Genomic DNA, 27,788 nt, shown 5'->3' with positions numbered 1-27,788 from the left:
ACTGCCATGTGAGCTCGTGGCCCAGAGAGAAGTACAGGTAAGATGTTTCTTTCAAGCTGATGTCCACTCACTGAGAGCGAGAGGGACATATCTGTGTACTGGGTGTGTGCTACCACACTGAGGCTGTGCTGAGGAACCGCATGGATTGGGATGCTAAGGGCTTAGCTAACATCTGGAAAGACAGCAGTGAAGCTGCAGAGGCCCAGTGCGAGCTACCCTGCTTCTCTCTCCCCAGTCCAGATTCACTCACCCGTTGTCTCCACCAAATACATAGATGGCATCTTTATAGGCCACCACTGTGTGTTTGCTGCGCCTGGAAAGAGAGAGGGAGGTGGTGGTGAGGCCAGGACCCTCCTGAGGGGTCACCCAAAGAATGAGACTCGGCACTGGGGCTGCCAAAGAATTCAGATGACACCTCTCAACTGCCAAGATCGATGGAGACCCCAATATTCCAGCAGTATCCTAAAGGACTTTGCATGTGGGGACTCCTGACACTCCCACCCCACTGCAGAGCACCTGGAACCCCATCTGGAGACCCACAGACACAATGTAACTCTAACACTCTGCCCTGGGCCACCCCACTCCGAGACTCCCTCGGGAGCCCCTCCCTTGCCCTGGACACGGACCTGGACCCACCTCACCCAACACACACCAGGTCCCGCCCCAGGAAACCACAGCCCAGCCTGGCCCAGGGGCCTGCCTGGGACCTCCTCAGACACCCCCCAGGACCCCCGCGCCCCGCCTACCGGGCCCCCACGAACTCGTCGCAGGGCGGGAGGCGCCGCCAACGATGCACTGTCTCAAAGGGCCCGAAGTTGAGCGTCAGGTACTCGACACTGTCCGAGCAGCTGTGGTCAAAGTCCACACTCGGGGCCACTTTGGACCGAGCTCCACCGGCCAGGGCCCCGGCCCCGATCGGGGCCCCCGAGCCACCGGGCCCAGCCATGCCCGGTCCACGCCCGATGGGCCACCGAGTCCGCGGGACGTGAGGCCACCGCCCCGGGCTGCCTCGAGAGACTACATTTCCCGGCGAGCCTTGGGCCGACGTCGCCGCACTGCCGGCCGCCCGCTTTTCCAGGAAAGCCTCACCGCCCCAGTGACTTGGCAGGCCGGATTGTGCGGCGAGCGCATACACTTCCGGGAAGAGTTTCCCGCGAAGGTCGGGCGTGCGGTTCCCCCCCCAGCGAGCGCGGCGCCGTGGCCACAACCCCTCCCGGCCCGCACTTCCCCGGCGCGGCTCCCAGCATGCCCTGTGCCCATGGCTCGGTTTCGATCGTCCGCCGCGCCCGGGATCCCGGACGGAGGGTTCCGGGCTCGCAGTGGCCTCCGCGGGCCGCCCCACCATCCCCTTCTTGCTCTGTCCCTGGCCTGGCCCCCGCATCTCCCCACGGCTTTCTTTTTGGCTGGGAGACAGCGTGCACAGAGGCTCTGGATTCTCGGTCCTACTCTGCCAGAGCTTCAGCTGCTTCACCTAGGAAATGGGCATTCAGGAAGCTCAGGCTGGGTCCGTCTCCGGACTCATTGCTCGAACCTTAATGGGCAAACACCCCCAAACTGCCAAGCGCGAGTTCCCACTGTCCTCTGAAGAAGCATTCCCTGTCTCGGGCTTTATGCATGTGCTCTCCCTCTGCTTGGAGTGCCGTTTCTTCAAAATCCAGATCCAAGACATTGGTCTGAGGAGGCTTCCCTAACATCTGGGGCAGAATCAGTTGCTATCTCCTCTGGGCCAAAATTCCTTGGTGAAACACTGGGTGTTCTGTGGTCTCTGGTCATGCCTGTCTTCCCATCATCTGCTTTCTCCCTTGGGGGAGTTTGCCCAATTACAGTGGAAGTCACACAGATCTGCAAATGTGTGTGTTTTAATGTTAAGATACTGTCTAACATGTCACAGGGTCCTACAGGGGACCAGTCCCAGTAGAGGGATAGGAGGGCAGGCCTATCAATGCCACTGGATGCCTTGGATGGTGAGCTCCTGGAGGCCACTGGGGCCTCTCTGGAGGGGAACCAAGCAGCTGAAGCCAAACACTGGGAGGGCTCAGGTTCTGCCCTGGAGGATCCTGGGGAACTGGAGGTTGGCACTTGCCCCCCTGGCTTGGCCTCTGTCCCTGGGACCCCAGCATGCCTGCCCGAGTCCGCTGCATGCAGTTCAGGATCCTTTCCCTGTGAGCCAGGACATGTCGCCGGTCCTGCAGGAATGAGGGAGGAGGAGTGAGAGCAGGAGGGAGCAGGCTCCCCACGGGGCACCGTGAGCAGCTGGCCCTTGAAGACAGAAGAGGGCTGTGCAAGGCCCTGGCACCCAGCAGGGGTGTGTACTTGGGCAGGTGGGGAAGGCTCAGAGGAAAGAGGGAATGTACGTACTTGCTGTGCAGCAGAAACAGTCTTTGCGAAGGCAAGAGGGAAAGACAGAGAAGGCTGGGGAGACATCATGTCACTCACCATGTCCCCACTTGGTTCTCCATGTTTCCAGCCTGAGCCTCCTCCCCTGACCCCATCCCATGGCCTCCAGGGCTTCCTCAGTCCTGGGGATTCTCTATAGGCAGGTGGAGTCCACAGGGTGACTCCCATTGGCACCATGCCCAGATGAGAGTAATGACTGGTGTCCAGTGGCTCACTGGACAGACCCTGAACAACCATCCCCCACCTCTGTGCAGGGTGCCCCAGAAGCAACACAAGCCACATCTTGTTGCCCTGTAATTGAGTTCAGCCATGTTCAATGGGGTGTCCCGGCCCCAGTGACTGCCCAAGCAGTGAGTCTTGACCCATCCACACAGCACTGGCTTTGCCCTTGGACATGGCCTCTTTCCCTTCTATCCCCCAAGAGCACAAATAACCAGCCCACTCCCAAACCATAAGCCTTGCCCCACACCAGGCCATCGCTCTGGGAGCCTGTGACTGATTGAGACTGAGGTGGCCAAGTGGAGAGGGGGAGGAACCTCGAGGGCTGTGGAGGCAGCTTGAGCCAGCACCTCAGGGTACTTTTCCCCCTTTCCCCAAGATCCCCAGAGCCCACACTCACTCCACCTCCCGTTTCCGGATGCTGCGGCCAGAGGCCAGCACCTCAGCCACCTTAGACACGATGGGATCGTAGTTCATGCTGGCCACGGAGATCACTTCGTCGCCTCTGCAGGGAGAGGTAGCCAAGCCTGAGGACAGCCCAGTGGCAGCCCCTGTCCTTGGAGACCTGAGTCCACCTGAGGCCCAGCGAGGCTCTCACTCAGGGCTGCAGGAATGTCCTGGGCACCCAGCACCCCCTTGGCCTAGCACAGCTTCTGCTCCACAGGACCCTGCAGAAGCTCCAGCCTTCCTGCCCAGTGGGGCTCAGGACTGGGACCAGTGTCACTTTCCTTGGTGTAAAATGGGGGTGTCACACTCATATCAAAGAGTGTGAAGTGTCCACCTCAGTGCCGGGCAGCTGGACTTTCTGTGGCCCCACGACCTCCCCTTTCCTGGCCATCTCCTGCCTGGCTGCCACCCTTTGCCACTTGGCCCACCGTGCAGGGAAGCCCTGTCCTCTAGAGCACAGCTTCTCTAGGACTGAACCTTCTTCCTGACTGAATACCTGATGCTTCCTGCCCCTGCTCTACCCCATTGCTCTCACTTGGTGTAAAAAGCCACGAACTTCAGCTCATGCAGGTCCCCCTGGATGACGACGTCGTCGAAGCCTTCTCCATACCCTGCGAGCCGGGCGGAGGGAACAGGTCTTCACGGAGTCCTCGCCCAGTGCCCTTCTAACTCAGCCCTGGCCCCTCAGGCTCCGCCCTCTTGGTCTTTTTAGAGGGTCTTGGCCATGACCGCATCTACCTGCGACAGTCACGGCCCCGCCCCTGGGGTGTTCCTCGCCCCGCCCTAACATCCAAGCCCCGCCTCCGCACTCCACCACACCTGGGTCTCCCGCCAGTGTCGGAGGCCCCTTGTTACCTGCATAACGCAGGCTCTTGCCGAACATAGCGGTCCACAGGTAGGGCACCGTGCTGATCTCCGCCTCCTGTGCCAGCATGTTCTGGGCTGCCACGCGCCCTGTGGGTCCCAGTGGTGAGAGCCCCGACCCCAGCCCTTACCCCTCCACTGCCTGTCCCCGCTCTCGCGGGGGTGGGGGTGGGGGCTGACAGGTGAGAATACTCCTCACCTCCCAAGAGATAAAGACACATCACTACTCAAACCACTGCCCACCCCCGGTTGCAGATGATGGGCGCAGGAGGGGACCCCCGCCCAAGGTGGCCACTGAGATTGCTGCTCTGAAGAAGAACTGGAATGATGTGCCTGCGCTGGGAATAGAAGGTGGGGGCTTCCTGGGGCCATGTCCCCTGTGACAGACAACTAACAGGTCAGGTTGAGGAGAGAGGCAGAAGAATAAAGCACAAGGGTTCAGGGAAGCAGAGATGACTGCCTCCCTCAGGGCCCAGAACAGAACAGCATCCCAGTTGGGATGATGCCCTGCTGGGCCCCTGTAATTGGATGTCTGTTCTGATCCTCTGGACCCACCCAGTTAAACCTTGTCTTATTTTATTTTATTTTATTTTATTTTTTAGGGCCACACCTGCAGCATACAGAAGTTCCCAGGCTAGGGGTCAAATCAGAGCTGCAGCTGCCAGCCTACACCACAGCCACAGCAACGTGGGATACAAGCCCCTTCTGTGACCTAAAGCTCACAGCAACACCGGATCCTTAATCCACTGAACAAGGCCAGGGATCAAAACTGCATCCTCATAGATACTAGTCATTACCGCTGAGCCACAACAGGAACTCCCTTCCCAGATAAATCTTAATTATACTCAGCTAATGAGTGGCTTTGGGTTCCTTAAAACCTAGCACCAACTTTAGACCTTGCCTTGGACCTGAATGAAAATTGATACCAGGAGTGGGTTTGGGCACAGATGCTGGGATGATGTAAAGGCAGAGAAAAGTGGATACAGGAGTGGTGGCCCTCCCTCTGATGCACCTAGCTGGCTGCACCGGCAACTGAAGGGCCCAGACCAGGTGTGCACAGTGACTGCCCAAGGTGAGGGGGAAAGGTGTTCCTCAGTGAGCACAATAGGTACCCTGAGCCCAGGTCTCCAGGCCCAGATGACCACCTCCCAAGGCCTGCACAGGGCAGCCAGGTCCACAGAGCCAGTCAAGTGGCCCATTGGAGGCAGAGTGGGGAGCTGGCCCTGGCCTACTAAGGTCTTTTCTCTCTCTCTGGGGGTTACACAGGTTGTCAGGGATTGTGCAAAATTGTTTCTCTGAGGACAGATGGAAAGGAGAGGCTGGCAGAGCAGGGTGTCCAGTGGGCTGACTCTGTGAACCACCTTGATCACCTGGATGAGTCTGGCCAGTCAGGTCACCACAGAGCCTTGAATGGCCGACCCAGTGACCAGGACCCAAGACCAGCAACTGAGGGGTGGCCGGGGGAGGCCATCTGGGACAGCCCCCTGACTCTGACCTGGCCTTGGGGCTGGCCGTACCCTGGGCATGAGCCATCTGCCAGTGTGGTATGTTCACTTTCCGATTGTTCCTCCAGGCCAGGGGGAAGGTGACAGCATCACCAGCTGCAAACACGCCCGGGACGTTGGTCTGCATCATCTGTGGGGAGAGGGCCTGAGGCTGGTGGGGGGTAGGGCACCCAGACTTGGACCTCCTGATACCCGCCACCAACACCTTACCCGCCTGCCCACCCCCAGCCCCACCTTGTTGACAGGGATGAAGCCTCGGGAATCCAGACCGATGCCACTCTGCCTCAGGAAGCCCGTGGCAGGCACAGCTCCTGGCAGGACAGGGGCCACGGTTTCCACCCCCTTCCCTTCCCCCTCCTGCCTCATTACTCTCCATCACCCACACTCTTCACTCCCACAATCGCTGACCACCCAGTGACTGCCCACCCTGTACCTTCAGGTCCCCTTCCCCCTGCCCCTTGGACCTCAGAGCCTCCCATCAGGCCTCGTGCTTCGCCTCCTCTGAGAAGCGCTCCATGAAGCCCCTGGTGGGGATCAGCATGCCACGCCTCCCCAGCCCCACTGCCACCTCCCAGCTTAGTCTCTCCCCAGATGGCATTTCAAGTGGAGCGGGGACCAGCTGGGGATTTGTCTGTCCCACAGCCCACACAGGGCAGGCCAAGAAGTAGTCACCAGGAGTGTCCTCCATGCCAGGCCCAGGAACGGCTCATACCATCATCCCCTGCAACCCTGCGAAGCGGGTACAGTTTGGGTCCCCAATTTACAGAAGTGAAAGCAGCCTGGGGAGAGGAAAGGACTGGTCCAAGGTCACTCCTGAGTGTGTGAGGGATGTGGCCCACCTGCCCTCACTCACCAATGCCCACCACGCAGACATCAGCCCGTACAACCTTGCTGCTCTTCAGCACGACCTCCTTAAGCTGCAGAGAATGGGTGGCTGAGTGGCTCCCGGGCACAAGAGAGGGGGACACAAGGTGGCAGGGTGGGGAGCAGGACCCACCTTTCCCTCCTGGGCCCGCAGTTCCAACACCTCTGTCTGCATGTAGAACTTGACCCGGTTGTTCTCAAACATCTGTGGGGCCAGTGGACGGGTGGGCAGGTGAGAGCCTGGCAGGGGGCAGGGCTGGGCACCAAGTGGTGGTTTCCCAGGGCAGGCTCACTTTCATTAGGGCGCGGCCCACACGCTCCCCCAGGAGCCTCCGGAAGGGCGTCTCTTCCAGCTCCACCACAGACACCGAGTGCGCCTTCTCTGTCAGGTAGGCGGCCACCTCCATCCCTAGGGGGGGTGGAGGTGGGCTGGCACCCTGCACCTCCCTGGGCCAGTGCCACCCCTGCCCAGGCCCCACCATCCCCAGCTGCTCACCCAGGAAGCCGGCTCCCACGACCACAGCGTTGCGGCCCCGGGCCAGCCTCACCACGCGGTTGGCGTCCTCGGGCGTCCTGATGGTGAACACGTTCTCCACCTCTTTGCCTTTGCAGCTCAGGGTCTTTGGGCTGAGAAGGGCAGGAGTAGGTAAGGGTCTCCTGGCACCCTGAGCCCCCAACTCCCAGCCCCTGGGGGGACCCTCCCACCTGCTCCCGGGCGCCAGCAGCAGTTTGCTATACTCCAGCTTGAAGCCGTCCTTGAACACAGCCTTCTTGTTCCTCACGTCCACGGTGACCACCTGTGACCCGCCGGACAGAGTGCGGCCGGGGCCTAGACCTGTGCCCAGCCCCTCCTCCAGGCCCTGCACCAGGCCCAGAGCCGGCCAGGCATCTGAGCAGCTCCGCCACATGCCTGAACCTTCTTCACCTGGCAGCTCCTCCACCGTTAAGCTCCACTTTCCCCTCGTCAAGCTCCCAAGGACCAACCCTGGACAGAAGTCCCCATCCCTGCACACTGGGGCTCTGTGTGTGCCCAGGACCCTTCCAGGCCTGGAGCATCCTGGGGCCTGAGTGGCAGGGCCAGGAGGGCAAACACACCCGCACGTCCAGGGGCCTCATACCCTGCCCGGTTCCTGAAGCCTGGCCCAGCCCCATTCCCTTGCCTTGTCCGCACCTGGGCCTCTGTGAGCACCTCAATGCCATGCACTCGGAAGAACTCCTTGGGCCTCAAGGCCAGCTGCTCAGGCTGTGTGTCCAGTGACTGCAAAAGACGCCTGAGTTGGGACTAAGTGGGCATTATCCCATTTTACAACCTAGGACCAGGGACTGGAGGGAGTGGGGCAGCCAGGGTCACACAGGGGCACCACAGGAGCACCTGGCAAGAATAATGAGGGCAGCTGACCAGACCCAAGGGGTGGCAAGCAAGGGTCCCAGTGGACCTAACTGTGCCCAGAAGGACATGGGTCCGGGCCTGCCCAGCCCCATTCATGCCCCCCAACCTTGCTGAGCTTGGGCCGGTCGTAGGGGAGGTGCCGGTCCAGCGTGCACAGGACGATCCTGTCCGAGAAGCCCTCCTGCCTCAGTGTCTCCGCACATACCAAGCCAGCGGCCCCTGCGTGGAGGGATTTTTGGGTCAGAAGCCGCCTTTTCCCCAGCCCACCCTGCCCCTCCCAACCCTACAACCAACCTGCTCCCACAATGAGCACGTTGGTGCTGCCACTATGGCCAGCGCTTGGAGAGATGCATGTGGCCATCACCTTGGTCCTTCGCTGTAGCTGCAAGGCCTGGGGGTGGCCAGAAAGTGGGGGCAGCTGGGAGCTGTGGTCACTGCCATCCCCCCATGCCCATCCCAGGGGGCCAGGTCCTGCTGCTCCATTGCTGCCTCCTCTCCCACAAGGAGTCCTCACACTGCTCCCCAGCCACCCTCACCAGGCTCCCTCCCACCACAGGGCCTGTGCACATGCTATTCCATGGCCCAGAGGCTTTCCTGGTCACCCCCTTTGACCTGAGTCCCAAGCTAGCCCCTTACCTGCTTGCTGGCCCGGATGTACACCTTCTCCTTCTCAATCTTCACCTGCAAGGACTGCATGGCTCAGGACCAGGCTTTGGGGTGCTCTGGTCCCTGGCCCGACACCCACAGACTCCCACCCCACTGCACACCCGGCCGCACCTGGAACTTGTGCAGACTGTCCAGGCCAGGGAAGTCTTCTAGGTCTCCGGTGCTGATGTTGAAGCAAGCGCCATGCCAGGGACAGCGCACTCGACCACGGGATAGCACTCCTGGGAGGGGCAGTGCTAGGCTGGGCCACCAGCAGTAGCCCCTCTCCAAGGACCCCTGTGTCCTAGCACTGCTGGCTCTTCCCTGCAGCTCAGGAGACCCCACTAATAGACAAGGGCCTGAGATGCCAGGGAGCAGGGGCCAAGCATGCCTTGTGATGGCGCAGCCCAATTGGAGGAGGTCCCAGCCAGCTCCATGTACACCTGATGGCTTACCTTTCACCAGGGGCGCACCGTAGTGGGGACACTTATGTCCCAGAGCATGGAACTCCCCGTTGTCCTTCACCAGCAGCACTTTTCCCCATCCCAGCTCCACTTCCCGCATCCTGAGGAGGGGCTACCCTCAGGGTCAGGGCTCCAGGCACTAACTCTTCCTTGGGTCTAGCCTTCTGAGGCGCATTCCCCAGCCCAGCAGGGGCCACAAAGGTGGTAGCCCAGGCCCCCCAGGCCTGCCTGCCGCCCTCCCACCCTCTCCCAGGCCCACCCAGCACCCACTGGCCATTCTCCAGGTCCTTGACGTGGCAGACGGCAGCCTCCATGAAGTCCTGAGTGCCAGGATAGGGATGTGGGGCAGGCAGGCGCTCCTCGGCGTGGAAGTGGCGGGCTGTGCCATTGCCCTGGTAGGCCCGGGGGCTTCCTTTCCCACTGGCAGACAGCTCTTCTTTGCGGTCCTTCTCAGGCAGCACCACCTCAATCTTGAGCTCCACTGCGGGCATGGGGGTAGGGTGGGGTGGGTGGTGATGGTGGTGGCAGTGAGCTCCTAGCCCCACCTACCCCTCAGGCTCTGAGTTTGGGTCCTCTCCAGGTCATGAGCCCCCCAGAAACCCCACCATCAAGAGGCAGGGTAGGGGTGGCGGGGGTGGGGGCACTGGGTCATTTTGAATTTATTTATGCATGTTTCTTCCACTAACAAAAATTAGTGAGGGGGCAGGAACGAAGTTCATTCAAGCCTGAAACTGCCCCTTCTCTGTGCACCTACGTGGACATGCCCGAGCCTTACTGACCCCCAAGGGCCAGCCCCCATCGGGGACTGCCTGGTCCCTGAAGGCTCAGGGGTAGGCTTAGGGTCTGACAGAGCATCCAGCACTGGATGTAGCCAGTTTCACAGCCTGTGAATCCAGATAATGGGGAACCAAGGGTTCCATAGATTTGAAATTCTTTCAAAATTAAAAAAAAAAGCATATGCAACATAATTTCCACTTTTCAAAATAGGGGCTCTCAGGAGTTCCTGCTGTGGTACAGTGGGTTAAGAATCTGGTGTTGCTGCGGTTGTGGCATAAGTCTCAATTTCAGCTCGGATCCATTCCAGGCCTGGGAATTCCATATGCTGTGGGTGCGGGGAAAAAAAAAAGCAGCTCTCACCAGTTTGGGAATTCTTCATTGTCTGCCAAGGCTGGGTCTCAGTGTGTCCATGGGCACATGGGCAGGGGCCTTAGGGGTGATCCCCACGAGGGTGGTGAAAACAGAAGGCACAGAGCCCCATTCCCCCCTCCAGTGGGGCCTACTCTGGGGTGGGGGTGGGGGCGGGGGGAGTTAGCGAGATTGTCATTTTCTTCTTTGTACTTCTCTGCATTTTCCAAATTCCCTACAATGTGCCTGGGGTATTTTTCTAATTAGAAGGGAACAATAAACAGAATTTTGAGCAGTGATAATCCGGCCTCCCGGGCTGAGGGGTGGAAGCTGAGGCCCTTGGCACAGCGTGGGCCAGTGCCTGGGCAGCGGGCGCCCTCCCAGCTCCCAAGGCCCCTGAGCCTCCAAGCTCCTCCCCCTCAGATCTGACCCTCCAGAAACAAAGAACTCAGGCCTTAGCCTGTGCCCATCCCTGGCCCGGGCTGCTCTCCCACCCTTCCCCAACTGTCTACCTAAACAGTCACCTCCTCTGACTGCCCAGCTCTGGCATGTCCTCATCTCATACTTGCTAATTTCCCACCCTGGCCTGGCCCCTCACCCTCCTGTCCCAGCCCCCCTGCCCCAAGCTCAGACCTGGCAGGGGGCAGGGGTGAAGGTGGCCCTGTGATTCCAGCTGGGCAGGAAGGCCCCTGAGCATAGCACATAGAAGCTGTTGTATCAGGTGGGGAGGTTAGGGGTGGGATGGGTTTTTTCCTTCATTTTCCATACTTTATGTAACGGTGTTAGAATGTTTTCAGAAGAATTGAAAAGAAAAACACTTTGGACTCAGCTGACACCAGCTATGTGAGCTGTAGGGAGAGCACTCACAGGAACAGCTTGGCAGGGGCCCAGATGAGAGCCAAGCCTGGCTGCTCTCATCCTCTACCTCCTTCCAGAAGGCCCCAAGGCACTCACTGATGTAGTCTAACGGGAAGACATTAAGTCAGGAGTCCTAGGGAGTTCCCATTGTGGCTCAGCACTTAATAAACCTGACTAGCATCCATGAGGACATGGGTTCGATTCCTGGCCCCACTCAGTGGGTTGAGGATCCAGCGTTGCCGTGAGCTGTGGTGTAGGTTGCAGACTAGGCTCGGATCCCATGTTGCTGTGGCTCTGGCGTAGGCCAGAAGCTGCAACTCTGATTTGGGCCTTTAGCCTGGCAACCTCCACATGTCACAGGTGCGGCCCTAAAAAGACAGACAAAAAAAAAAAAAAAAAAAAAGTCAGGAGCCCCGGTGGAAAGGCAGATGCTGTAGCCCTTTTTGATAGGTGCCTTCATTATAAATAGCTCTGAGCCTCCTGGCAGCCATGGCAAAGAGGGAAAACCTTTAGGGGAGTTCCTGCTGTGGCACAGCGGGAACAAATCTTACTAGTATCCATGAGGATGCGGGTTTGATCCCTCCCTTCGCTCAGTGGGTTAGGGATCTGGCATTGCCATGAGCTGTGGCGTAGGTCACAGACACGGCTCAGATCCCGCCTTGCTGTGGCTGTGACATAGGCCGGCAGCTGTCACTCCAATTCAACCCCTAGCCTGGGAACTTTCATATGCCAAGGGTGTGGCCCCAAAAAGCAAAAAAAAAAGGGAAAACCTTTAGGTGGCCCTTATTGTAACCTAATAAAGGGCAGGTGACAGGTGGCCAAGAGACCTGCACTTCCTCCTAGTTCTGAGCTCAGGAAGGACGGGCCTGGGATACTTCTTGTGAGGAACACGGGGTCCCTGTGGCCCCTACTGATCCCCACTCAACTCTCACAGCCTTAACTCCCCGCATCTCACCCCAAACCTACCCTCCTGCTACGGCCCACAGGGAGCCTGACCCCCTAGGGGATCATAACCTGCTGCAGGTGCCTCCCATGTGCCAGGCTCCACGGTAAGCAGTACAGCCTGCACAGGAGCACAATTATTAGACCCATTTCACACATGAGAACACAGAGGCTCAGAGAGGTGATGTCACCTGCCCAAGACCAGTGTCAGGAACAGTCAGGCTGGATTTGGGCTCAAGAGCCCAAGTTCTTAGCCTTGTCCCCTGTACCAGGGTTCTGGTGCTGGGGGTCTGAGGCAGGCCAGCCCTATGGGGTCTTTTAAAGGAAGCTGTAGGTGGTGTCTTCTGCCCAGGGCCTTCTGCCAGCTCAGTGGTCCTACAGGAGCCTGCTGTGGAGACAGCCAGCATCCTCCTGTCCATATCGGATAGGAGAGAGTCGAGGTCAAGCCAGTGGACATCTTTGTCCAAGGGCTGCGTGTCCGCAGCACAGGAGTCAGGGGAGGGCAGGTGCAGGTGCAGGTGGGTTCCCCGCCTGGCAGGCCATCAAGGGGCTTCTCTTGCCCCAGAGTTCTCCCTCAGACCCAGGAAGAGGAGAAAAGGCTCATTGGTTCCAAGGTAATGGAGCCTGGGTGGGTGGCAGGGCACTGACCGGGCACTAGGGAGGCCTCCTGCAGCCTCAGTTTCTTCACCCATGACACGCTCGCTCACCTGTGCCCTCCAGGGTTGTGAGGAGGGAAGAGGGAAAGTGGGGGCTGGAGGGAGAACCTGGTAGAGAAGGGTCTCCATGGAGAGCAGACCTACCCCTCCCCAGCACCCTGGCGCCCGGCAGTGTGGGGTGTTCCTTTCTGGGTGGGGGAGTGTCCAGAGAGGCTAAGGAGGCAGCCCAAGGTCACACAGGTGGGCAGGAGAGGTGAAAAGGGCCAGGACATATCCCCCGCTCCACCTCACGGCAATTTTGAGAACTCAGGCTTCTTTTGAGGGGGAGGGAGGCTCAGAGGGGTAATACATGCTCTGGTCACACAGGGGCTCACAGTGTCCCCAGAGCCACCCTCCCCCACCCTGAGGGAGACAGCATCTTCCGCCCCGACTCAGCAGCAGGAGGAACACGTTTCCCCTTTCTGAGAAAGATTTTGCTGTTATTTCCACCACCAGCACCCTAAGCCCCAGAGAAAGAGGGCTTCTGTGACTGCCCCCCGCCCCACCACATGACTGCCCCCCGCCCCACCACACGCCTGCCCTTAGTGTTAACATTCGGAGGGAGCTGCTGCCTGCCCAGCCTGACCTACTTTGGAGGCAGAGGGGGAGGGGGAGGAGGACGGTGGCAGGAGGGGGAGGAGGAAGAAGAAAGGAGGTACCTGGCTTGGGCTTGGAGAAGCAGCCGCCCATGGCGAGTGGCCTGTGGGTGGGGGCAGGTGCACAGGTGGTAGGCCGTGGGAGGCCTAGGGTGCCCTCGGGACAGGACCTTCTGAGGCCCTTAGAGAGGTCGGAGCTGCTTCGAGGACCTGCGGGGAGACAGCATCTATGGGGAGGAGGGCTTTGATGAGGCCTGAAGGCAGAGGCACAGAAAGAGAGTGGGGGACTTCTGAAAGAGGCCTGCCTAGGAGCTGGGACCCTGGTGCATAGGGGAGCCGGGTCCCAGAGGAAACCCCGCTTCCAGGCCACCCAAGCTCAGCACTCTCCCTCCCTTCCCCCTTTGCCTGGGCCCCTCTGCTCCAACCTCAGCTGCCCTTTAGGTCCAGGAAATCTGCCCACCTCTGCTGCCCTCTAAAAGCCTGTGGTCTAGGCACCCTAGGACTCTCCCCTCTCCAGGGAGGCCACATGCCTGGGGTCCAGCCTGGGTCAGTTTGGCAGACCAGAGCCTTCTTGATCCTAGGGATCCTGTGGGTTCCTCCTCCACAGGGGTGACATTTAGTTCTCCCTGGCCCTGGCCCCACCCTGGCTGTCAGCCCTGATACCCACCTCCTCCAAGGACAGCCACTGCTTCTCGTTCCCAGCCCCACGGTAGACCGAGCTGCCTGGCCCTGGAAGGCAGGGCAAGGGGGCAGGGGTCCAGGAGACCAGGCAGCTCAGCCTCCACCCCTCCTCCCAGTGTGAGCTGTGGCCAGGAGGGGCTGGGGGCGGGGCTGGGCCCTGCCACTGGTCCCCAGGGAAACCCAGCTCCATGTGAACAGAAGTGGGCGGCCAGCCCGGGGCCTGATGGGCTTGGGGGAAAAGGAGGCCTGGCACACAGCCCTGGCTTCTACCCTACTCCTCTGCTCTTCACAAATGCCCCTGGTGTTGAGGTCATGCCCAGGAAACCGAGGGGCCAAGGGCTTGCCAAGGTCAAGCAGCAGGTAGGGGCATCCAGGTGGCCTTCCAATCCCTCCCATCTTAGTTTGTTCCAGGAAGACCCCACATCACCCTCAAGCCATGGGGCTGGGGAAGAGGCCACCCTGTCAACAAAGGAAGCCCCACAGCCAAGGACCTCTCAAGGCCACAAGGTGGGCCTTCTGGAAGATGCAGCTTACACACTGGACTTTGGAAGGCCCAGGACAAAGGCGTAGCTGCCTTGTTTACATGACCTCGGCAGGCTGAGGCCCACATGGTCTTCTCCAGATTTCTTCAAGGGCCTGGGTGGGTGTCTGAGAGCAGGGGGCCAAGAGGGAGGAAAGGCTGGAGAAGGCTTGTCTATTGCCTGGCACCTGGTGTCACCTGCCCTGGAGGGCCATCACAGGTGAGGAGGCAGTGTCAACTGAAGGCCACCTGGGCGCACGCATGCTCCTTCCCCCAAGGCAGGTCTGTAAAACTGAGCCACCACCTGCCCCACCTGCTCCTCCCTGGCATGAGGGTGCCCCTCCCCAGATCCTGGCTGTCCCTTTGCCTCTGCCCTGCCTGCCACCTTCATGCCTGGCCTCAGGCCTCACTGTTGGGCCACAGATTCCAGAAAAAGTGGGACTTCAATTTGCCACCAGGTGCCTGTGCATGCGGCTCCCTCCCTTTCCTGGGGCCCAGGTGTCTTCCCTCCAGGGTCTTGGGCCTACTGAGGGACTAAACCTCCAGGCCTACTGAGTGCCAGGCTAGCATGGAGCCTCCTACCTCCAGATGTCCCTACTCAAGGCAAAGGTCCTGGCCAGGGGCACCAGGAGAGGGTACCCCAAGTTTCGGAGTGCTGTCCCTTGTCCACACACTACCCAAAGCCAAAAAGCTATAACAGTGCTAATTACCTACCAGGAGCCGGTGTCTTGTCCCTGGACCAGTTCCAGGGCCCAGCGGTGCGGGTGGGGCAAAACTGCTCCCCTCTCAGCCCCAGACTGGCTCTTCTCCGGGGATCCCTGGGCCCTTCTCAGGCGCACCCTGAGGGGCTCCTTCCTGCCGCTCCCGCCCTCAGTGGCTCCCGGCGTCCTGAGGGCTGCGGCCCTTCCCTCCTACCCCTCGGGGCTCAGGGCAAGTCTCCCGCCTTTGCGCACAGCCCTGCTCCCCGAAGCCCTTGCCAGCCATCTTCCCGCTCCGGCCAGGTTCCCGCACCCGCCGGGCAGCCCAGGAAGGCGACTGGCACACACACAGTAGGGCCCCGCGGCGAGCAGGCGGCACGGCGGGGGAGGGGAGAAAGAAGGGGGCGCCCGGGCCGCCCTTGCCCTCCGGGCGGCCGCCCCCGAGTCCCCGACGCGCCAGCCCGGGCGCGGGGCGGGGCGGGTGCCGGCCCGGGCGGACCCGCGGGCTCACCTGCGCTCAGCGCGGGCGTCCGCTCCGGAGCCGCTGGGGCCGCGGCGGGGCGGGGCCGACGCTGCGGCGACACTGCGGCCCGGCGACCGGTGCATATGGGGCGCCCGGGCGGGACGCTGGGCGGGACGGGGCGGGGCGGGGGCGGGGGAAGGCCGCAGGCGCCCGGACGGGTCTGGGTCGCCGGCATCTTCGCGACCCCAAGGGGCGCCATGCTGGGCCGAGCTCCGGTCTTTTTCCTTTTCTTTCTTTCCCAATTCTCAGAACGTCTGCGGGCGGTGTGGGGCAAGTTGAATCACCCGCAGAAACCTCCCCAAGAAAGAAAAACCAAACAGCTCCTGACGGCCCAAGACCCCTTGGCCAGCTGTCCTCCCCTCTGCTCTGTCCACACTCAGAACGTTCTATTTTATATTTGGTTACATTTTCTCTTTCCCACTTGTCATTATACCAGGAGAACGTTATATTCATAAATTACAATGGTGCACTGGGAGTTGTGTCCCCTCCTCCAAGAAACTCTTCCAGCAGCCTTCCAAGACTGTCTCAGCCCTGCTGCTTGGCTCCTGGCCCCTCAGGTTTTCTTATGCTGTCCAGATCTCTGCGCTGAACTCAGGTAGGGTTTGTCTCTCCAGCAAACAGGGTCTCAGTGACCATGTGGGAGATGAAAGAAGCAAGTGTTCCAGGACATGGTGGTTCATCCAGCACTAAGCACATGGGGCCACCAACTGTTGTCCTGTCATCATTGCTCCTTTGTTAGCTTTGCCATCTCCCCCTTTCTGGGCCTTGCTCCCCTCAGGTAAGGACGACAAGGACAGTAGCAACAGTCCCCTGTGCCAGGCTGACCAGCCTCCGAGGCAGCCCAGGGAGCAAGTACAACTGCCCTCATTTTACAGAAGGGGAATCTCAGGGAGGCTGAATCACACCAGGGGCAGGAACAGGGTCTACATGGGTCACACGCTGCAGGTGGGTGTGGGGCGAGGCCTGGAGGGACAGGCAGCTCTGCTCAACCCATCCCTCTGCGGCCATGTTAGGTTTCCATAGCAAGATTGTTGCCAGGGTCACAGGAGTCGTGCTGTCACTGGGCAGATGGTGTTGCTTGAGCCTGGTGGCCTTGGCCTCCAAAGAGCCTGTCCCTGCTCCACACGTGTGCTGACCTTGCAGCCCTACCCACCTCCAACAGCCCCCTAGTCAGGAATGCAGTGTGCCCCATAAATAACCATGGCTGTGGCTTTGCTTGCACTTCTTCCTCTGATCTTCACAACAGCCAAGGAGGAAGGTTCTCAGTACCATCTTCATTTCACAGATGTGGAAACTGAGGTTCAGAGAAGTTAGGGACTCTGCAAAGCCACACTGCTACTGAGAGGCAGGGCAGAGATGTAGGTCCTGGCTGGCCAGCTGGCCAAGGCTGCAGGGTCTCCAGTGCAGTTTCAGTCCTAATCTGTGACCTTTGTGAGTCAGTGAACCCCTTCTGCCCTGGGTTCCCCAAGAATCTGGGGGTGACTGCAATGCCCTCTAGCTCAGGCTGCCTCCAAGACACCATGACAGGTGAGCCAGGGGGACACCAAGGGCACTCAGGATGTGGGGTGGGGGCTGCGAGCTTGGGATGCCAGAGATGACACTGAGAGGACCAGGTCAGTGTGGGGTCTGTAAAGAGGCCAATGACCAGGGGAGATGCCCTGACAAAGGGGGAACCCTCTGTGGCAGCCTCTGCCCTGAGGGCGGACTCTGGCTGCCCCCTGGTGGGGCAGAAATGATGAGATCCTCTAGACAAAGAGCTGAAACAGAAGGTAGGCCCTAGGCTCAGGGGTAGTGCGAATGAACCTGGGAATCCAACATGGGGAGGCTTAGGGTACCTCTGAGCTTTGGGCAGCCTGAGGCTGATTCTGGCAAGGTGATCTCTACTATACCCAATGGGGGAGTAGCAAAGAGGGAAATGGAGCCCCAGACACCCCAAAGGCCAAGGCATGAGAGGAAGGTGAGGGGATGATCCAGGGCTCTCCCCCCACTATGCAAGCCTGTCTGTTCTTACATATCCCACCCTGTTTCCCCAGTGCTTGCAGTAGAGGGTCTCCAAGCCCACCTATGCAGGACAGTCTTTTAGGTCAGAAAATGAGATCAGCAGTATATGACATTGGGGTTGGCACCCCCTGGAGGCCAGCCTGAAGGTCTGCAGGGCCCTTCTGAACTTCGCCATCTGCGGGCAGAGTGGTCTCTTCCCTGTGGATATCAAGATGGGGAGACCTCAATTTGTCTAGCTGGTCCCAGGAATGCTGGGATGAGGGCAGGATGGGTGGGAATTGAGCCCTCAGCCACCCTGCGATTTATTCTTACAGAGGCAGAGGTTGGAATTTGTCCTGAGGTTGGCAAACCTGGGCTAAGCCCCACCCCTCCCTACTCACTGTCTCATCCCAGACTTGCTGGGTTGGTCTGGTTATGGTGGCTCAGCTGCCCTGCATCCCAGGTGGTCTACACGGCCTGACTGCTGTGTCCCCAGCACACTCTGGATTCTCTTGGGGCTCTGACTCTGTGAAGCCAGCTTCCCGATACCTATTCAACCCAGCCTCTCCCCACCCCCACCCTCGTTGCTGGTTTGCCCTGAGTCCTGTCCAGTTCCCAGGCTCACGGGTGACCAGTTCTATTCCAGTCCCCATGGAGGGAGGGAGGGTCAGGGGAGTGACAGGAGCTGAGAACAGACAGACCCATAGAAGCTCATCAGAAAGGTATCTAGGAGTTCCCGTCGTGGTGTTGCAGGTTTGATCCCTGGACTTGCTCAATGGGTTAAGGATCCGGCGTTGCCCTGAGCTGTGGTGTAGGTCACAGATGCAGCTCGGATCCCTTGTTGCTGCGGCTCTGGCATAGGCCAGTGGCTACAGCTCCATTGAGACCCCTAGCCTGGGAACCTCCATATGCTGCGGGTGTGCCCTAGAAAAGACAAAAAAAAAAAAAAAAAGGCATCTAGGCAGGAGGTGAGACAGCCACTTCTGGGGACTCAGAATATGCCAGTCCAGTGTGGGCTGAGTGCTGGGCTCCAGGTGGTGGCCTGACATGGAGGCACGTCACAGGCAAGGAAGGAGCAGGTTAGGGGTTTTCACCACTTGTCTGTAGGAAAAAAAAAGACCAGGGGGGCCAGGAGGCCCCTGGGGCAAGGACTGAGCCAGAGTCAGCCCAAGAGAAAAAAGGCGGCCCTACCCCTGCAACCCTTCCTTAGACCTGAGGATTTTCTATCATCAAAACACTAGCAACAGTGAGCTGCGATGTAGGCTGGCAGCTGCAGCTGCTATTTGACCCCCTAGCCTGGGAACTTTCATATGCCAAGGGTGCGGCCATTAAACAAAAAAACCCCATTGGCAACAGCACCCATACCCCTTGACGATTGGCTGCCTTGGCCACAGTGGCTATCATTTGGCCATAAACAAGGTGTCTATGGAGGCACTGTCCTAATCTCCGCAGGCCCTTGCCACATAGGCCTTCACCTCCACAAGCTCACCCTGAGGCTGTCAGGACCGCAGGTCCAACAGGGAGGTAGCCCCACTTCCCAGGCTTCCTGCCCCCAAGGAAGCCCAGCCCATGTTGCTGACCAAATCCCTTTCCAAGCTGAAAGCTCTCTTCAAAGCCTCTAAGGCCTGGTTTCTTTGGTATTTCCACCTCTCAATTCTATAGAGTCCTGAAAGCCAGTGCTGGGTGGGCATTGGCAGCACGGCCAGACACAAACTCTGGTGGGTGCCGCTTTGTGGAAACATGAGGACAAAACAGGTGTGGGAGCAGATCTGGCTATGGGGTGGCAGGGTGATGAGCTGCACACCTGAAGGTCCGGCAGTGCAGCTGGAGGACCACAGACAGGAGGATTTATGAAAGCCAGATGGGTGTCCCTGAGCCCTAAACTGGGACAAGGCTGCTCCTCCTCCCAGACTCCACATCACACAGGGGGACACACACAGCCCTAAGCCGGCCCCTCCCCTCTCCCTAGGTCTACCAGGTGCTCAGCTGTGGAGCGCCGGCATGGGTCAAGCACCTCTGGGCAGGACTGAGGAGACACTGAAACACGAGAGCCGCTGCCACCACCGGCTGATGCAAGTTTTATTGAGACAATGTACAAACAGGCCATGGAAACAAGGGTCTGATGCTGGGACCAATAACGTAAAATGGAATACAAAAATAAAAAGGCACTGATCTGTTAAGAAAGACACTCCATGTATTCTAAGAATATAAGTCATTTAATACTGTTAATTTTATAGCACAAAATAAAACAAGCTATGATCCCCAAAAATAATTTTAAAAGCTTACACAGAAAATATTATTGCCTGAAGTTTATGATCTTTAAGTTACAGGTCAAGAGAGTTTTGTGTTGTGTTGTTGTCGTTTTAAAACACACAGTGAAGACCGTTGAGAAGCAAGGCCACTGTTCCTCCTGCAGAGACCACTGCCCTGTCTCAGAGGACTGTCCTTTTACTCGGTTGGAACGCACGCCCAGCTCAGGGACCCGACAGCAGTTACAGGGACGCAGACCTCTGGAAGCTGAGGGAGAGCTCAGTGGTGTCTTGGGTGAGGTGTTAAAACAATCAAGGATTCACTCATTTTTAAGAGGTTAATGAACATAATATTATTAAAGGATTAAATTATAAACACCTGGCACAAAAACACATCATCCCTTTTCAAAAATAAAATGTTCCTCTGGGCAAACACTACATGAGCCATGGCGGTGGCCCGAGCCCGCCTGGCCTGCACACAGCTGGGGGAGAAGTCAACACAGTGCCAGCTGCCTGGGCTCCAGGACAGAGCATAGGAAGTGTCCCATATGGGTGACAAGTTGTCAAGTGACAGCCAATGCCTTCTTCTCTCCGTTACCTGTCATCACGTGGCACCACGCTGGGTAGAGGTGATAAGGATGACTCCTGTGCTGGAGATCCTTCTCAGGATAAGTTTTTAGTCAAACTGTCAATACTCTTTCATCCATGTTTTGTTCTCTTCCCAAGAGAGTTAATTTAACATCCTTGTATTTTCTTCACTGACACACAGGGGAGCAGAGCAGTAGCCACAATGAACAATCCTAGAGAAGAAGAAGCCCGCCAGGAGGGAGGGCAGAGCTCTGGAAGATTCCAGTCCCCTCTGAAGCAGTCTTCCAGACCCTAGGGGCCCAGGCCCAAAGCCAAGGCAGGGTGCTGTATTTTTGTCTATTTAGTGTGTGGGGAAAAGAAAAAAAAAAAAAAAATTCCCCTGCTTTATGAAAAAACTACTCAGGTGCTAAGTGGAAAGGGTCCTACTTCTGGCACACAGCCAAGAGTTCAGAACCCAGGGCTTGCCTCATCTCAGGCTCCAAATCTCCTGGCAGCCCTGGAGAATGTGCAGCGGCTGAAATACAGAGCAGACCCAGGTCTGTGGGGGCTCGGACTCTGGCTGAAAGGAAACCTTGCTTCCAATATGGCCATATACTTCTTACACTTGAGCCAACTACTGTCACTAACAGCTGCCCAGCATCTCAGCGAAATCTGGTGTGTGGCCTTAGGGTGTGTGCCCACTTTGAACAAGGCACACAGTCCATATTCTGTATTCAGACCTGGTCACTTTCAGGCAGAGCACAGGGACCCTGCCACCCATGTGCCACCTGTCATGGGCTGGGCTGGGCTGGCTGGACTCAGAATGGAAGGCAGCCACAATGGACATGCACCTTCTGGGCAGGAGGCAGCCACAGTTCCCACTAATCAGCAACAGCCCACAAAATGGACCGTGATATCTCAACACTCTCAAGATCCTTCAATATGATGGTTACCTCCCTGATGGAACACTTGATTCAAGAGAGTGAGAAACGCTTACCCTGTTGGTCCTATCACCAGAGTAACTGCTCTAACCTAAAAACTGGAGGCCCCCGGGAGCCAGGGCCATGGCTATAGCCACACTCAGTGGCTACCCCACCCCGGCTCCACTGTGTTCACTCCAGGCTGAGGCCTGTCCTTACCAGTGCCCAGAAGGGCAGGCAGAGCCAACAGCACCAAGTTTCCAGAATTCCAGTCTGCTGCTGGCGCACGAATGGCCACACACTTGGACCAGCTGGCTTGTCTGAAAAGGTCTCTTTAACCAACAGGAAAACCTTAACATCAGACTGGCAAGTGATTACTGATGCATCTGAAGTCTCAACCATAAGATGTCAAATATATCAACTAATGTCCAGGGCCTGCATTTTCCTTGCTTGACAACATCTTGGACACAGGAGGGCTGGGACCAGCATTAGCAGCACTATCTTTCTTGGGCAGCCTGGTGAGCTGGGCTGGGCAGGAGAGTGAACTGCAATCAGGGCACTGAGTGGAACTGCAAGATCCATTAACAAATTCAATGACTTTTTAGAGAAATTAGGGTCCTATACTTCAAAGGGGTACATGTGCTGGAAGGCTGGACAGAAAGCCAGCCAGGTGTCCTCCTGTCACTGGCAAACAAGGTGAACCACCCCCAACTGTGATGCCTTTGAGGACAATGTCATGCAAGAGGCTGTGCACACAGCCTGCAGTGCTGCAGCTGCTGTTTGGTTTGCTATCTGGCAGCACAAGGTACTACCGGCAACCGAGACAATGAAGGCGCCTCTTCAGAGTTATCTTCCTCATACTGTGGCTTCAGTTTAGAAGCTCAGGCACGTGTCATCCCTTGTATCATCACAAAAATCTAACCTGCTACTTAAAAACCTGCTCAGGACACACAGTCTGATTAATTAAGTCTTCCAAAACCAAACCAAAGAGCAGAGGGAAAAAAAGAAAAGCCAAGTCACATGTGGGGAGTTTAGGGCAGAATTCTCTCTCCTGTAAGGTCCACTTCCTCCGCTCTTCAAGGAAAACCATGCTGGCGACTGGGCCCTGTGCCATGGCTCACAGGGGGCAATGCTGGCCACAGGCTTGAGCTCGTGCAGGACGGGTGGTCAGCCCCAGGGACAGGCAGGGCACTAGCCAGAAGGAAGCCCTGTCCTCACCCCCCTCTCTCACTTGTGTGCCTCCACCAGTGTTTCCAGTTCAGATCCAAAGAACTCTAGAATCGTCTACTGACAACACGACTATGATACAAGATGCTGGGCAGCCACCGTGAGCATTCCAATGTGTGTGAAGCTACCCGCTGCAGAAGCTGGATGATGGCAGTGCGTGGCCTGCCGCGAGGACACTTTCCCACCTCCAAGGAAAGCAGGACAACAAAGCAGCAGGCTGGGGCGGTGGCGTCACTCATTCTCATCAGGGTTCTGGGGGTCGATGATTTTGACGTGTGTGAAGGGGAAGAGCCCTTTGCGCCCGTTCACCTCACCTTCCCACTGGCCGTTTATGTTCATCCGTGTGACTTTGACGATGTCACCGACCTGCAAGGGGGAGAAAAGACAAAGTCAGCATTTTCTCCAAAAACTAAATCACACACACTGTTCCATTTGTTCTTAGGACCCACTCATTCTTCTCAGTGCTTAAACCTGAAATCAGGCCGTGCCAAAGACACCAGGAACTACCAATAAGCCCAGGGTGCTTCTCAGCCCAGGATGCGCTCTGAGGCAGAGCTCGGTCTTTGCTCTCCCGGCTACTAGCTCCAACGGGACAGAATGAGCCCATGACTCTCTAAGAACAGTTCAACGCACACAAAAAGTGCACTAAAGACCCATCTCCCCCTAATTTACATGGGAAGGGACTGCTGCCACCAACACATCTGGCCTGCTGCCTCCCTACCCAGCAGTGTGGACCCAGCTGTGGCAGTCCCAGGGGAAGGAATTCCACCTACTGTTAGAGGACAGGCACCAGGCAGGGGGGTCTCTGCTCCTCAAGTGGCCATAGCAACTCTGACGAGTGTGGTTTTCAAATTGTCTGTGGAGACCCCAGAGATCTAAGGAAGTACTTTAAAGGTCTAACGAATGTCCTGCTGGGACTTGAATTTTTAAATTGTTTTATTAAAGTTTTAACCCAAAGCAGAGTCAAGTGTGCTCCCACATTATCCTAAGCTGCCCTGCTCACTGCTGTTCACGTACACTTTCCTTCGAATGAAACTCTGTCCCATGTGTCTGACTGAAGGCTCATCCAAAAGTGCAAGGTCAAGGGTAAAAGACACCCCTTACCACTTGCAACAAAGAGCCTTCAGAAAGGAGCTAGCTGCTGGGGTTGACCAAGACTTCAGCTACCAGCTGCACTTTTTGTAATGCTTTCTGCCCACTGTCACAGTCCCCATCCCAATTGCCTCCCTAAGTTAGTCCTGTAAATCTCATTTTGCATACAATGGGGTTCCATGCACAGTTTCATTTGGAAAGACACATCTCCTGCCAAAGCTACTGGGCTAGCAAGCTGACTTGCTGGCCTGATGTGACCAAGAACCCCAGAGCTGCCAGAGCAGCCCGACAAGTCCACCAGGTCCAGTGGGCCTGTGGACGTGCCTTCACTGAGAAGCTGGGCCCCGGGGGAGCCACACCTGCCTTTCCAGGTGGACTGCTGAGCCACTGCACGCTGAGGAAAAGGAGGATGCTTTCCGAGGCGGATCCAGAGGAGGGAGGCTATCTTTGAAGCATTCATTGAATGATTTCAAATATAGGGCTCAAGAAGAAGTGCCAAAATCTAGCCATCTTGTTTAAATAAACACAAGGTATCTAAGGTGAGGAAGAGCTCAACAGAGAACTGAACTCTAGACTCTAACACAGCTTGTGGTCCATTTGTAAGAAAGCACCAGTGAACAGCTCCTTGTGGGGGAGGAGGGCAGGAGACACATGGCTTAGATGACTGTACGGCTCCACGCGGTAGCAGGAAGCAATGTCCACTGAGTGGTACATTGGCAAGTTTGTCCTGACCTGAGCACATGGAAAGGGCTCAGGCTGGGGAGATACCCCAAGAGGATGGAGAGGAAATGCGCTCCAGCTGCAGTGTGGGCCTGGTGTCCAGTCAGTGGATACTGTGAGTCAGGAATCTGCCTGCAGGGCCCTTTCAGACTCGCTTTCACTCCCAATTCTCAACACACCAGTTGCCTGTAAGGCAGGCTGGAGCCCTCTCCAAGATCACGGGCTGGTTGGCCAGAGAGCAGGGGTACAAGGCCAGGCAGCACTCATCCTGGCCACCATTGTCCCTGCCACCCTGAAGGGTGCCAGAGTGGCCTGGCCCATCTGCACCGAGCACCACTCGACTGCCCTGCTCCCCACCGAGCTACCCTCTGCCCCTGATGTCCTATCTCGAACTCCCCACTCTCCTCCCCACCCTGTACCTGCTCATCTCATCACTACTAGCTCATGGAACCAATAAATACCAAGTGTCTTGTAACCGCCCCCCCAACCCCCAACCCACTGAGAAAGTCACTGCTTCTGTGCAGAAAGCAGCGCTGTCACCAGATGGAACCTCTCACCTTGTGGAAACTGGGCTATTCGGGAGTATGTGACAAGATGACAATGGAAAAAAGAACTCTATCCCCCGAAGCTCCATACTTAGAACACAGTATAAATTCCGTTTAAAAAAAAAAAAAAAGGAGTTCCTAATGTGGCGCATCAGAAATGAATCCAACTAGAATCCATGAGGATGGGGGTTCGATCCCTGGCCTTGGTTCAGTGGGTCGGGGATCTGGCGTTGCCATGAGCTATGGTGTAGGTCACAGATGCGGCTCAGATCCCCTGCTGCTATGGCTGTGGTGTAGGCTGGCAGCTGTAGCTGACTCGACCCCTAGCCTGGGAACTTCCATATGCCAGGTGTGGCCATAAAAAGCAAAAACAAAGACATACATACATACATACAAGAAAAGGCAAGGACAAGTAAGAGCATGTGTGGGTGCCTGCCTATAGGAAGTTTCTATGAACTAGGGGGAGGGAACAGATGAGCTAGTGACAATCCAGCTGGACCCTTCGGTAAAAGGGGTGATGGTCCGTGGTCACCCAAGCAGCATGAAGGTGGGCCTGCACTCAGAGCCAGATCCCACAATGACAAGATATTTAAAAAGAATAGCTGTGACAAAAAGGAAACAAAGCTATGGCTGTCTGCAGCTGATAGGAGCTGTTGGCAGGTGTCAGGACCAGTGGCTTCTCCCCAAGACTGAGGTTTTGGTTTGCCCCACTCATGTGGACTAAGATCAGTACCTAAAAAAGATACTTTGGGAATTTCATCTTTTATCTATGCCTTTTCTATCTTCAATTGGACTTTAGATGCCCAAAGAGTGTACATCTTGCCTCAAGTTTGTAATCTGAGGTAGACTTAGCTGATAGTTGAGAAATGTAGAAGAAAAGTCTCACCTTCCTAAAAACCTGGTCCTTGGCAGCCCTCTCCCACGTCCTGGAGACCAGGAACAAGCTCTGACCTCCTGCTGACACCCCCACCTCTGGGCCCCCAGCCTCAACCAGCCTGGCCACCTTCCCGCCTCCGCAGCCCAATCAGCCCAACTCCCAACACCCTCCTCTCCCACAGCCTGACCCCTACCTACCACACTGGCTACTGCTCCCACCATTTCACCAAGGAATTCCCCGGCCCAGGCCAAGGGCCAGGGCCAGTCCTTGACCACTGATGCTCCATGGCATCCGAAGCAGGAGACTTCCCCTCCCTCTGCTGCCCCACCTTCTTTTTGTGATGCTCTGTAAAACCACCTGCCAGGTTTGTGGACAGCAAAGGCAGGTGCCTTGTGGTGCCCTAAGCTCTGACAGACAGGCCCAAGGAGGCTACTTTCCTGCTCCTCCTGCCCCCTCACCCCCAGCAGCACTCTCTGAAGGAGGGAGCTGGCTGTACTCCATGTCACAGGTCTCTCGCAAACTACTTTCCAGGAAGTCTGCAGAATCAAGGAAAGGAGAGAAAAAACCTAAGGCTGCCATCCTGCAAATGCTGGAGACAGATGGCCAAGCAGAACAGCAAGGTTCTCAGAAGAGAAGTGACAGGCATGAGGGCCTAAGGACAGCAGAGGACAGCCCTTTTAAATATATACACAGAACTGGGTCACTACTGTTTCTGACCCCCTAACACCATTTCCCTGCACAAGAGCAACATCCAAAAGCCTGTCTCCAAGACTCTGCCCCGTCAGCTCCTGACTCCTCTCATCTCTGCCCTCACTTCATGCCTCTCTGCCCATGCCCACAGTCCCACTAGCTTCCTTTCAATTGTTCAAATTTGCCAGACTCATCCCCAGATCCAGACTCTACATGAGACCCGAGGACATGCAGTGCTGGAAATGTGATTACATAACTTCACAACTTATAACGCTAAAAATCACGCTCCAGGCTATTGCCCAGAATTGCCAAGCTGATCCTAAGAAACTTTGGGCCTCTGCTCGTCTTTCACAGTTGAAGACACACAAGCAACCCTGATGACCACAGGACAACCCCTGCCCCCTCAGAAGCACCCATCAAGTTGCATATGCCCACAATGTGTAGAAAGGGCCTCCAGGCGGCAGCCACTGTGTGCACAGGACACACCTAAAACTAAGATCCAAGACCTGCAACCACAGGATGTGAGCAATCTCGCCTGTCTGCTTAAAGCAGGTGTAAGGTGGGGCCTGTGGTGATTCATGCTATGACCTTTGGAGTGAGGAAGGGCTGACCAGAGTCCTGCCTGGTTCTGCCACTTTTAGTGGCTACATAGCTGTGACAAACTACTCAAGTTGCCCAAGTCTCAGTTTCCTTTGACTTTGAAAGATTCTTGCAGTAATTAAAGGAAGTAATTCTTGCAATAATTAAACTGAATGGGATTGTTAACCAGTACACCCATAAGTAAATGGTGGCTGTTGGAGTTCCTGAATCTGACTAGCATCCACGAAGACGCAGGTTCAATCCCTGGCCTCGCTCAGTAGGTTGAGAACCTGGCGTTGCCGTGAGCTGTGATATAAGTCGCAGACACAGCTCAGATCCCGCGTTGCTGTGGCTATGGTGTAGGCTGGCAGCTACAGCTCTGACTGAATCCCTAGCCTGGGAACCTCCATATGCCACGGGTGCGGCCCTAAAAAGATGAGGGGGAAAACAATGGTGGCTGTTATTGGAATGGGGATAACTGAAAAGAACCCATCTTCCATCCCTGGAATCATGCCCCCACCCAGCTGCTCACCACACGCTGGCCGAATTCCAGGAAGAACTGGAACCAGCATAGAGAAGTACTATACTAAAGTGGGTTTTCACCCTGTCAGTTAAGCCAAGGGGATGGGAAAGCTGTCATATTAGAGAGAAAGGAGGTGAGAGACAAGCCTGGAAACTGGGGGAGGCAGCTGAGGAAGACAAAGGGAGGTTGCAGAAGGCAGGTCAATGCTGGACACTGCCAGAACATTCAACTCTCATGCCTACCAATTAACCCCTGACTCTGAGGATCTTTACAGGATACTCACTGGATGAACCTACCTAATCAGTTCAAAGAGATCAAAAAACGATGCAATGAGCAGTTAGTGGCAGAGAAGCAGTACTGGTTCAGTGCTGCAGAGCACAGGGGTG

The 27,788-nt window shown here is 56.9% G+C and overlaps 2 protein-coding genes across 4 annotated transcripts in view; both read right to left on the bottom strand.

Moving 5' to 3' along the window:
• Positions 1-15,500, bottom strand: part of LOC125115454 (leucine-zipper-like transcriptional regulator 1) — a 28,786-nt gene extending 13,286 nt beyond the window's left edge. The window contains exons 1-20 of one of the 3 annotated variants that reach the window (XM_047759415.1): positions 15,422-15,496; positions 13,075-13,221; positions 9,066-9,276; positions 8,787-8,896; positions 8,464-8,573; positions 8,323-8,367; positions 7,981-8,077; positions 7,793-7,905; positions 7,468-7,554; positions 7,002-7,093; positions 6,793-6,923; positions 6,590-6,705; positions 6,430-6,501; positions 6,286-6,349; positions 5,667-5,743; positions 5,445-5,562; positions 3,919-4,017; positions 3,599-3,674; positions 3,017-3,121; positions 251-313 (exon numbers count right to left, since the gene is read on the bottom strand). In XM_047759415.1, coding sequence (XP_047615371.1) covers positions 251-313; positions 3,017-3,121; positions 3,599-3,674; positions 3,919-4,017; positions 5,445-5,562; positions 5,667-5,743; positions 6,286-6,349; positions 6,430-6,501; positions 6,590-6,705; positions 6,793-6,923; positions 7,002-7,093; positions 7,468-7,554; positions 7,793-7,905; positions 7,981-8,077; positions 8,323-8,367; positions 8,464-8,573; positions 8,787-8,896; positions 9,066-9,276; positions 13,075-13,105 — 1,817 coding nt within the window. In that variant the 5' untranslated portion in view covers positions 13,106-13,221; positions 15,422-15,496. Of the gene's footprint in view, positions 1-250; positions 314-746; positions 1,222-1,843; positions 2,187-3,016; positions 3,122-3,598; positions 3,675-3,918; positions 4,018-5,444; positions 5,563-5,666; positions 5,744-6,285; positions 6,350-6,429; positions 6,502-6,589; positions 6,706-6,792; positions 6,924-7,001; positions 7,094-7,467; positions 7,555-7,792; positions 7,906-7,980; positions 8,078-8,322; positions 8,368-8,463; positions 8,574-8,786; positions 8,897-9,065; positions 9,277-13,074; positions 13,222-15,421 lie in introns of those variants that run through there. The other 2 variants (XM_047759414.1, XM_047759413.1) reach the window with 2 other exon arrangements.
• A 3,963-nt stretch (positions 15,501-19,463) lies between these two features.
• CRKL (CRK like proto-oncogene, adaptor protein) overlaps positions 19,464-27,788 on the bottom strand; it is a 30,305-nt gene continuing 21,980 nt past the window's right edge. Inside the window, exon 3 of the mRNA XM_047760350.1 lies at positions 19,464-22,742. Coding sequence (XP_047616306.1) covers positions 22,608-22,742 — 135 coding nt within the window. The 3' untranslated portion in view covers positions 19,464-22,607. The remainder of the gene's footprint in view (positions 22,743-27,788) is intronic.

This window comes from Phacochoerus africanus, chromosome 15, assembly GCF_016906955.1.
Source record: "Phacochoerus africanus isolate WHEZ1 chromosome 15, ROS_Pafr_v1, whole genome shotgun sequence".
Lineage (NCBI taxonomy): Eukaryota > Metazoa > Chordata > Mammalia > Artiodactyla > Suidae > Phacochoerus > Phacochoerus africanus.
Note: the sequence above shows the minus strand (reverse complement) of the source record. Positions and strands in the feature narration are given on the sequence as shown.